General features: G+C 38.8%; 1 protein-coding gene across 1 annotated transcript in view; it reads left to right on the top strand.

The window, feature by feature from the left end:
* Positions 1–12026, top strand: part of THSD7B (thrombospondin, type I, domain containing 7B) — a 649627-nt gene that overhangs the window by 519657 nt on the left and 117944 nt on the right. The window contains exon 16 of the mRNA XM_011966357.1: positions 6045–6178. Coding sequence (XP_011821747.1) covers positions 6045–6178 — 134 coding nt within the window. The remainder of the gene's footprint in view (positions 1–6044; positions 6179–12026) is intronic.

The raw sequence follows: 12026 nt of genomic DNA, 5'->3' as shown, positions 1-12026 counted from the left end.
AGCTGAAAAAAAAATCCAGAGTTCAGAACTTCTCAAAAAAAATTATTCTTCAAAATTTTCTTCAAAATTGTTCTTCAAAAAATTACTCTTTTGAAAGTGATTTCTGAAGGTCTATTATATGCATATATAAGCAGCAGTATGTTTTTAGGGCATAGCCTTTTTGTTAGTCAATTTCTTCTCTTCTTTATATGTAAAGGCAGCTGTTCCCTGCATTTTTGATATGAAGACCTTATACTCTTAGTCAGCCTGAATTGGGAAAATGCCTAAGGGGAGAAAAGCTCATTCAAATTCAGCAGTGCCTTCAAATGAAATTAAAATTTCATTAATCACAACGGTGCCTACATTCATTTGACAAGAGATGACACCAACATGCCTTAGATTTTGTTATTCATTGAGACTACAGACAAGGTTTAGGATGTGAAATGTTCGTGGGCCACTTGCAATAATGCTGCTGTCCTGAAGAGCCACACATCCAGATTGCAAACCACTGTTCTTAGGCGAAGGGGAACACAGCTACCAAAGTTATTCTAATAAACGTCCCTTGGCTTTAAAGTTCAACAATTTATTTATCAATACATTTTGTTAAATAAAGCTTGTTTAGTATTGTTAGTTTCATTTTTAAGTTCTTAATATCAAAATTGAGAACACATAATGCATATTTAAAACCAAGATGATTCCTAACAAACCAGGCATGATGGGAAGCTCAGAGTATTCTGAGTCCATCTGTTCACTTTCTGTGTAGGTAAAAAATCTAGTGTGTGAAAATGCCTGCAAACAGGAGGATAGCCTGGGCCTGAGGCTTGAGCATCTGGCTTAAAATGGACAGTTATCAAGATGGGTAACTGACCCAGGACCACTGGACCTAGGATCTCCAGAGATACCTGACTCCCAGTGCTGCCCTTTTGAGTGACCAGTAGTACATGTGACAGGACCTAGGATCTCCAGAGATACCTGACTCCCAGTACTGCCCTTTTGAGTGACCAGTAGTACACATGACAGGCATAATAATTTTCCTGCAGATACCAATTCAAAACTGTCTCTGGAAATTTCCTAACCCACCATCTTCCCACAAATAATTGCAACCTTACAAAAGATATAGGCCTGCTCTTGCTTTAAACGTGAAAGGTAGTTTACTGAAAGACTTTTGACTTTTTGAAATTGTCAAATACATCTCCTTACCCAAAGACTAAGAATAAACTGCTATTGCAGCTTTATTTTTTATTTTTTATTTTTTTTGTCTATATAAAGTAACAGGCATCATCTAATTTATAGGCAACTTTGAGAAGTCTATTTCTGGCTTTCCTTTTGCAGGAATTTAGAACTATTAGAATTACGTTCATTGAAAAGGTATTCAGTGTCTCTTGGAGGATAGTGATGCGCCTGAACAAACTAAACAGGCAGAGCCCGTGCACCACTGGCCCCTACAGACTTGGCATCTCACCATCTCAGTGTGAGTGTGGGCATTAGCTTCCCTCAAATTTCAGTTGTTTTTTTTTCCTGTAAGTAAGGATCATACCAACCTTGTCTAACTCCAATGAGTGTGATGACCAAGATTTAAGACACAGAATACCTTACATAAGCTATAAAGTTCTACACAGTATTATTGTGGTATCATTGCTGACCAGATACTACTAATGGGCATATTTGTACAGCTTGTGGGAATGGTTGTGTTAGGACTAAAACTTAGCATTGCATGCATTATATTGTACACAAACAGATATAAATGCATGATTGATAAAAATGGAAGAACGACTTTTTTGTGTAAATGTGATCTTTTCCAGTCAGTCAGACCAATCAGCATGGAGGAAAGCATAATTTAGTTGCTGACTGAATAAGAAAAGGGTCAGAATGTGGTAAATTGGGGGAGAGTATAGCCCAGGGAACCCATCTGGGGGGAAAGTGTGAGCTGTGAATGAGAAAAGAGAGAAAGCATGGACACCCTATTGAATGGCTAGGAGTAAGTTCATTGAATTAGGGGATGGGATCCTAGGCCTGATGAGAGGCAAAATTGGACATCTTATGGAAAGAGCTCACAACATTTGAAGAAGAAGCAATCTCATAGTGCTTTATTGATCTCAGTGTTCCTTGAGACCATTTCCCCTAACATTCCAATGAAATTGACATTGAATATGACTTGCCAGGATCTCTGGTCCCAGATGGGCCTTTGAACTGGTTTCCAAGTTCTACTGAGCAGCCACAGTGCCCAGCATGGAGGTCTCAAGCCTGAAGGCCTCTACCTGGGTCTTGACCTGCAGCTTCACTAGAGCAAAGGTTTATTGCTACAGAAAGGCAGAAGCTGTAAATTTTCTATTTTTTATGTGGTTGTTGTTAAAGGATTATTTGTTTTATTTGAGTCTTTGAACCCTACAGCTCTGACATACAAGAATGACTTCCACCAAGCCCCAGTAAGACCCGGCTTTTATGGCAAGGAAGTCAGTCTGTAGCTAGAAAAGCAGTATCAGAAAGCAGTACTTAGTTAAATTGATCAATTACAATGAATGGAGGCTTATTTAATAAATGTTTAAAAACTGACTCAATGAATGAGTTTATGATATGACTCTGGAACTGACAAAATTATAAAAACAGAATTCCCCAATGAAGAAATAACAAATAGGACTCATTACTAGGAGAATGAAATGTTGCCTCTCTCAGAGGATTTGGTCTTTTCAGTGGCATTTTTTAGCATCTATGGCCCTATTAAGCCTTGTTATTTTTTCCCTAATTTGTGCCATTCAGAAATGGATTTCATTTAACTTTCCCATGGCTCATTTCTCTCCCTAGAACATTTTCATATGATTCCCTGATAAAGTCCATGCAGCAACACATTTCCATTATAAAACTATAATAAGCACCAACTAAATAGCAATGTAAAATAGGCAGAGCATAAAAGACTGACAGGAGAAGGAACTGGGCATCTGGGTAGTTAATTTTTATTTTTGAATGCACTGCTGCCTTTTTGTCTTTTGTGGGTGTTTTTGGTCCTCTAGATAAGATTCCTTGCCTGTTGGACAAAGGCTTTAAGGAGACATTTTTCACAGTTCTTAAAAGATATATATTTTTTTCAACAAGAAAATCATCAACTGATACCTTTCAATGACATAGTGAGATTGCTGTTCTTCACCCAAGTTCCACAATAGAAAGAAAAGATTTTTATTTTTGTTCCTTCTTATCATCCTTTGTGCTTTGTAAAATATCCCTTACTCATTTCATGGAGTGGGACTGTTTTCTCTAGAGAATTAAGTGAGAGGCATTTAGCAACCTGGGTCCCTTCAATAATTAGTTTCAATTCAACCAATACTTATTAATAGCCTCCCCTTCACCTTATGTCTTGCGAAAAATATGCATCATGAAAACACAGCCTCTCCCTACAGAAGACACACATTTTTTTCCCTGGTAGACACTTAAACAAATGCTGACAGTTCAAGTATAACTTTGGTTACGATCAGAAGCATATGTATGCATGGAGAGTTCAAATTGTGTCTCTCTGAGCATATTCACTCAGTATGAAATAGACATACAGTTTTTGGGACTAAGGTGAGATAAAGAGCTAAAGTAATGAAAGGCTAAAAGATACATAAAGGAGTCCAGGTGCCTGCTTTTTTGAGTGTTTGCTCCCCTAGCAGCCTAACATGTGTCCCTAACAATACCACTGCCCAGCCCCAAACACGTACACCGTGGCTTTATTATCTGGCTTAAAACTGGGACTGTCACTACATGCCAAAGAAACACTAACTGGGGTCAGAGAAAGAGCCTTGTGTTGTGATGGGGTTAACTTGGGCTTTAAAGGAAGAGGGTAAGGATTTGTTGGCTAGAATGAACAGCATGAAAAATTCTTAAGTGATAGATACATATGGGGAAAATTTTCAAGTAATTCCGTGAGAATGGAGAATCTTGTTTAAGAGGTGCTATTTTAATGCTATTACTCAAGAAGGTATCCCCACATCTTCCTACACAGACCTTCTCCCTGTCTTCCAATAGCTTGGCATTGCAGATAGCTATCCTGCTGCAGGTGCAGACAACTGGGGCATAAAGAATATAAGCAAGAAACCAATATACAATCAGGTGGTCAAATGTTTATACCAAAGGTACATGCAACTAAACAAACAGTTTTTCATTTTCAGTTTGGCTTTATATGGAAGGGAAGGTGAAAATCTAAGTTCTACTTAGTATTGATAGCTTTAGAAAAAATATTTTCATTTCAGAGAGGTTATCTCAACCGTTTGCTCTTGAATTCATGCATGAAATATAGGAGAAATTAATTTTCGAATTAAGTTTTTCATCCACCCCCAGTTTGTACAAAGTACTTTGACAGAGGTGCTGTCTTCTATCTCAGGGGAAATCCAAAAAGCTTTGTTTAAATTAATAGATATTAAAGGGTTCAGAGAATGAAACCATAAATTCAGTTAAAGCATCGTTGTCATGATACAGTCAGATCAGCTAAACCCTCAGCTGTCATCAGCTCAGTTTTAGTATCTGGTTGGTTGGGATCCTCTCTCTTCATTTTTATAGATTATTCTCTTACATCTACTATCCTATGTCTGTTATGGGAAATAATTCTTGGACATAAGATATCACCCCCTTATTCTAATGTAGGAAATACTTCTGACCCTTTCATTCCATTCTTGGTAGCATTCACAGCATGAAATGTGATTCTTTTATTACTTAATTCCTTTCTTTCCACACACCCATTTCTACTTCTATTTTCCCATCTCCTTTCATTTTGCCCTCACATATTTGTGACTTTGTAGTTTATCTTCTTGTGAGTTCTAAGTGAGAGAGCCAAGAAGGACCAGATGGTTAAAAATAGTTTCTGACATTATTTTATGATTCCTCAGAGGCAGTCTTGCAAATCACCTTTTCTCATTTGATTTTTACCTAACATGCTGACAGTGCTCCAATCTTGTCTTTTGATTATCCTATTACATAATGCCTTCCTTTGCATTTAGTAAAACCATACAAGCAATGGTTCTGTTTGGATAATGCAACCTAGTTATCATTTATAATTTTATGGAATTAGAAAGGCAAGAGGAGGAAAGGATTGAGAATTAAGTTATTACTTAAAAGGAAAAGCATGAATTAACTACACTGGTGATAGGTGGACCCATTCTTTGTAAGCATGCCTACAGTTGAGCCATCTTTGTGATCATGCAATGGAACAGTGTTCTTTTTCTTACCTAGAAAGAGCACTGTTCCCCATATTAAGGAGCAGTGCAATTGAAATGCAGCCACAAAGAGGCAGACAAACTCAATTGGCTGCCCACTGGGATACAATTTCAACTAAAAAAAAATCACCACAAACAAATGTATAGGAAATAACCTAAGAATTCATTTACTGTACTCATTGTTTTCACCATAAAAGTGTAAATATTCATAGTCTGTAATCATGCAGAACCACTAACAGTTTAGCAGCATTTCTCTTGGGGTGTGTGTGTGTGTGTGTGTGTGTGTGTGTGTGTATCTGTTTTAGCTACCCTCTGAAAACAACCTACGTATAGCTAAATTTATATGAAGCCACAATACACAGGAGGCTAAATGATTGCCTGTTAGCATTGATCATTTGAGGGCATAAAAAGAAATTTCTGGTGCAAATAATATCACTTTTCTTATGCATTATAAGAACCTCTTATATTCAAGAATAATTTTCCTTATATATGTTTGTTTCAATTGACATGTTAAAGTACATCTGAGAATACAATATACCATATAATTGAGAGCTGGACCATCTAATAGATGCTGTGTGAGCTCTCTGAGGAAATGAAATGATAATGGAATTCCTATTCTTGGCACTAGAAAATGACTGTCCTTTGTTCTCTTCTGTGAAAGCATACCATCATATTTTAGTTGATTTCCCCTGTATGCTTCTTTAGGCAAGTCAGTAAATTCAGAGAAGCCAAATCTATCTTGCTTTTTGGGAAAGTAATTTGGCTGTTTGGGCCAGAGTGCAGTTTCTTGGGTTATGTTCAGCAAGCATTACTAAAAGATAGGCTATTTTTCTATAAGTTGGATAGTTCCACATAATTGTTTTTCTTTCCTGTTCTTGACAGGTACATGAGGCAGTCCCATGTTACAGTGAGTGCAATCAGTATTCCTGGGTTGTAGAACACTGGTCTTCATGCAAAATCAACAATGAGCTGAGGTCCCTGCGCTGTGGAGGAGGAACACAGTCTAGGAAAATCAGGTGTGTGAAAATGGAGAGATTTGGGAAATAGGGGGAAGTGGAACTTACACATTTTTTATAAAAACAGCAGTGATGTTTATCCAAGTACACTCGATTTTCATGACATATACTCTGGTTTTTGCTCATCTTTGAAATATTCATTGAAATGTGTGCATCCTGACCTGCCACATGTGTATAGTAGGGTTTCTCTGCAGTGCAGCCATAATCCTTTAGCATATCCTGCAAATGACATCAGTGTGAGAACCACCTGCATGGAGCAGGCTGGTGTCACTCCACTGATTCATGGCCGTCATTCTTAACAAATTAGGAGATTCTGACTGTGTTACCATTTCTCTCTTTTGCATTATGGTTAGTATAGTTGATGAACGTTTTTTCTTAACTGTGGATGTTGATAATTAAAAAGGTTACTTTAAACCCCATGATTAGCCTTGGAAACTAAAGTCTGAGAATGCCTATGAATAGTAGCAATACATGTTAATATAAGAGGAACACATCTCTGAGAGAATTTAGTGAATGCTAGATTATTTACTGTGGAAACTGGTTTAAAGTTTTTGGTTTATAAATATAGCAATGTTAACCAAAGGAAATACATGGCCTGAGTTTGTCAAGATGGTATATTTTGAAATGATTTTGAAAGAAAGAAGAACAGTGTCCTTACCAACTGAGGATAATGGCAATGAACATTAGACAATTCAAACAGCAAAAGTTACAATATTTATACATAATGATTAGTATGTAAAATAGATAAGAAGCATAACTTAGTTAACTCCTGCACATGCATAGTGTATTATTTTGTCAGATTTAGGAAACTGTGTTTCAAATGGACAGTCAGCGTCCAAATCAGGTAGCTGCCTATTGAGTTAACTGTTGGAAGTCAGTTGCAAGGCAGAGCCTGGTTATGTCATTGATGGTTATTCAACATCTGTGAAATATACTTTATTCAGTAATTGAGTATATACCCACTATTTATGACAGTCTCAATGTTGCAAAATCACTGGTAGTCATGTTGAAAGGAAGAGCTGCTGGCGAAATTATAAACTTTCTTCTCCCCACCAGCTCAAGCAAATGGCTAATAGACAAATTATCTTTCTTCCATTTGTTCATTGCCCTTTCTTCTGGAAACTCAGATGCTCAGGCCGTTGCAAATTTGGGGCTTTTACCTTTTTCTTTTTAAAATCTCTGTCTCCTGTGTCTTATTCTCTCATGGTTTTGAAAAACGATGGACCAACCTAGCTTGTAAAGTAATATGTAAATGAACTGTGGCATCTCTTACTTGTATCCTATTCAGGCCTCTTAGAAATATTCAAGGAAAATCTCAGGAGAAAAAAAAAAGCTTTAAGAGAATAAATTGCTATAGACAGAATTATGGAAGGTTTATTGAGGAAAACACACTTGAACAAGAAGGCCTTTCAGTCATTTGCCTCAGCTTAAACCTACAAAGCCTGATATAATACAAGCAGTATAACTACCAAGCATTACCCTACAATAGGATGAATTGTATATCTTCCAACCCCTTCCCCCACTAAAAAATCTGTATGTCTAAGTTCTAATCCTCAGTAGCTCAGAATGTGATGATTTGGAAATAAATAGGATCTTTAAAGAAGTAATTAAGGTAAAATGAGGTTATTGGTATGGGTCCTAATCTATTCTAACTGGTGGCCTTATAAGAAGAGAAGACTAGGACACAGACATACATAAAGGAAAGACCATGTGAAGACAGGGAGAATATGCCCATCTATAAACCAAGGAGAGAGGCCTCAGGAGGAAAAAAATCCAGATTACACCTTGATCTCAGACTTCTAGTCTCCAGAATTATGAGAAAATAAATTTCTGTCATTTAAGTGATCCAGTCTGTGGTATTTTATTATGGTAGCTGTTTCAGCTCTTTTTATTTTGCTATGACAGAATACTAAAGATTTAGCAATTTATAAAGAAAAGAAATTTATTTGGCTCATGGCTCTGGAGGCTGGGAATTCCAAGGACAGAGCAGCAGCTTCTGGCAAGGGTTTTAGTACTGTTTCATAACATGGCAGGAAAGTAGAAGGGCAAGCAAGCATGTGAGAATGAGACTACAAGAATGAGCCAAGCTTGCTTTTACAACAGTCCACTCCCATGAGAACAAACTCACTTACATAGGAACTCAATACTAGAATAATGACATTCATAAGGCTTCCACCTTCAGGACTCAATTACATCTTAAAGACCTCACATCTTAGTACTATTACACTGGCAATTACATTTTCAACACATGAATTTTAGAGTGACATATTCAAACCATATCATTCTGCCCCAGTCCCCTAAAATTTATGTCCTTTTCACTTGGTGGAAGCTTCTGGCGAGGGCTTTTTGTACTGTATCAAAATGAAGTGGAGGGCATCACATGAAGAGAGGGCAACAGCTTGCATGTTAGCTCAGGTCTTTCTCTTTCTCTTCTTATAAAGCCACCAGTCTCATTATGGTGGCTCCACTCTGATGACTTAATCTAATCCTGATTATGTCCCAATGGCTCCATCTCCAATCAACATACACATTTGGGAGATTAAGTTTTCAATACACGAAATTGGGGGAACACATTCAACCCACTGAGGTAGCCCTAGAAAACATACATACTCACAATGCACCATGCTGTATGTACATAATTACTTTTAAATATGTGAAGCAGATCTTCCAGTTACCTTGCATTCTGAGCTATTATTGACCTTAAAGTTTATAATGAATGGAATAGCTCATCTGTTCTCTTTCTTAAAACCTTCCAACTGTAGGGCATCTTCATAGTTCATCCATGACTAGAATCAATTATTAAATCAAAAAATATTTATGAATATTTGCCTTCTATGTATCAAATATTGTTCTAAGCACATCATATAAAAGAGTGAATAACATTTTTATCCTCCAAGAATTGACAATATAATGTCACTGAGTCGAATTTGGTCCATTTGCCCACATGCAGTGGAAAGTCAAACACTGAAGCACCGGGTTTTTGCAGCAAGAAGAGTTCACTGTAAGTTCGTTGATAAGGAGATAGGAGGAAATGTTTAAATCTGCCTCCCTGAGTTGGGGATTAGGTCATGTTTTATAAGCATAAATAACAAGGTATGATCTGATTGGATCTTGCAATAAGGTGATGCTGAGGGACATGATTTGAGTGGATCCTCCTATAGGGTGATGCCGGGGACTTGACCTGATTGATCCTACATCCTACTGTGCAGTATCCACCTCTTAATTCAGTCTCTCTTCTGCGTACTTACATTCCCCTGGTGGTTAGTTCATCTGGGCATGCCCATTGGGTTTCATAACCTTTAGTGTAAGAGACCCATGGCAACTGAAAAACAACTCAGAAGGTGGTGCCAAGATGTCTGAATAAGAACAGCTCCAACCTCCAGCTTTCAGTGTGAGTGACACAGAAGTTGGGTGACTTCTGCATTTCCAACTGAGGTCTGGGTTCATCTCATTGGGGCATGTCAGACAGTGGGTGCAGAACAGTGGGTGCAGCCCAACAAGTGAGAGCTAAAGCAGGGCGAGGCATCACCTCACCCGGGAAGCACAAGGGGGAAGGGAATTCCCTTTCCTAGCCAAGGGAAATGGTGACACACAACACCTGGAAAATTGGGTCACTCCCACCCTAATACTGTGCTTTACCAAGGGTCTTAGCAAACAACACATCAGGAGATTATAATCCCACACCTGGCTCAGAGGGTCGCACACCCACGGAGCCTCCCTTATTGCTAGCACAGCAGTCTAAGATCTAACTTCAAGGCAGCAGCGAGGCTGGGGGAGGGGTGCCCGCCCAGCTGCGGAAGTGCCTGCACAGCTGGGAAGCTCGAATAGGGTGGAGCCCACCACAGCTCAAGGAGGCCTGCCTGCCTGCCTCTGTAGATTCCACCTCTGGGGACAGGGCATAGCCAAACAAAAGGCAGCAGAAACCTCTGCAGATGTAAATGTTCCTGTCTGACAGCTTTGAAGAGAGCAGTGGTTCTCCCAGCACAGAGTTTGAGATCTGAGAACAGACAGACTGCCTGCTCAAGTGGGTCCCTGACCCCCGAGTAGCCTAACTGGGAGACATCCACCACTAGGGACAGACTGACACCTCACACCTCACACAGCCGGGTACATCTCTGAGATGGAGCTTCCAGAGGAACGATCAGACAGCAAGATTTGCTGTTCAGTAATATTCAGTCTTCTGCAGCCTCCGCTGCTGATACCCAGGCAAACAGGATCTGGAGTGGGGCTCAAGCAAACTCCAACAGACCTACAGCTAAGGGTCCTGACTGTTAGAAGGAAAAATAACAAACAGAAAGGGCATCCACACCAAAACCCCATCTATATGTCACCATCATCAAAGACCAAAGGTAGATAAAACCACAAAGATGGGGAGAAAGCAGTGCAGAAAAGCTGAAAATTCTAAAAATCAGAATGCCTCTCCCCCTCCAAAAGAACGCAGCTCCTCACCAGCAACAGAACAAAGTGGGATGGAGAATGACTTTGACGAGTTGAGAGAAGAAGGCTTCAGACTATCAAACGTCTCCGAGCTAAAGGAGTAAGTACAGACCCAGTGCAAAGAAACTAAAAACCTTGAAAAAAGATTTGACGAATGGCTAACTAAATAACCAATGTAGAGAAGTCCTTAAATGATCTGATAGAGATGAAAACCATGACATGAGAACTACATGACAAATGCACAGGCTTCAGTAACCAACTCTATCAACTGGAAGAAAGGGTATTAGTGATTGAAGATCTAATGAATGAAATGAAGTGAGAAGAGAAGTTTAGAGAAAAAAAGAGTAAAAAGAAACGAACAAAGCCTCCAAGAAATATGGGACTATGTGAAAAGACCAAATCTATGTCTGATTGGTGTACTTGAAAGTGATGGGGAGAATGGAACCAAGTTGGAAAACACTCTGCATGATATTATCCAGGAGAACTTCCACAACCTAGAAAGGCAGGCCAATATTCAAACTCAGGAAATACAGAGATTGCCACAAAGATAATCCTTGAGAAGAGTAACTCTAAGACACATAATTGTCAGATTCACCAAAGTTGAAACGAAAGAAAAAATGTTAAGGGCAGCCAGAGAGAAAGGTCGGGTTACCCACAAAGGGAAGCCCATCAGACTAACAGCGGATCTCTCAGCAAAAACTCTACAAGCCAGAAGAGAGTGGGGGCTGATATTCAACATTCTTAAAGAAAAGAATTTTCAACCCAGAATTTCATATCCAGCCAAACTAAGTTTCATAAGTGAAGGAGAAATAAAATGCTTTACAGACAAGAAAGTGCTGAGAGATTTTATCACCACTGGGCCCTACAAGAGCACCAGAAGGAAGCACTAAACATGGAAAGGAACAGCCAGTACCAGCCACTGCAAAAACATGCCAAAATGTAAAGACCATTGATGCTAGGAAGAAACCACATCAACTAACAAGCAAAATAACCAGCTAACATCATAATGACAGGATCAAGTTCACACATAAGAATATTAAGCTTAAATGTAAATAGGCTAAATTCTCCAATTAAAAGACGCAGACTGGCAAATTGGATAAAGAGTCAAGACCCCATCAGTTTGCTGTATTCAGTAGACCCATCTCATGTGCAGAGACACACATAGGCTCAAAATAAAGGAATGGAGGAAGATCTACCAAGCAAATGGAAAACATAAAAAGGCAGGCATTGCAATCCTAGTCTCTGATAAAACAGACTTTAAACCAACAAAGATCAAAAGAGAAAAGAAGGCCATTACGTAATGGTAAAGGAATCAATTCAATAAGAAGAGCTAACTATCCTAAATATATATGCACCCAATACAGGAGCACCCAGATTCATAAAGCAAGTCCTTAGAGACTTACAAAGAGAC

The sequence above is a fragment of the Mandrillus leucophaeus genome, unplaced genomic scaffold (genome assembly GCF_000951045.1).
Source record: "Mandrillus leucophaeus isolate KB7577 unplaced genomic scaffold, Mleu.le_1.0 Scaffold759, whole genome shotgun sequence".
NCBI classification, from domain to species: Eukaryota; Metazoa; Chordata; class Mammalia; order Primates; family Cercopithecidae; genus Mandrillus; species Mandrillus leucophaeus.
The sequence above is the reverse complement of the archived record's forward strand: the minus strand, read 5'-3'. Positions and strand labels throughout refer to the sequence as shown.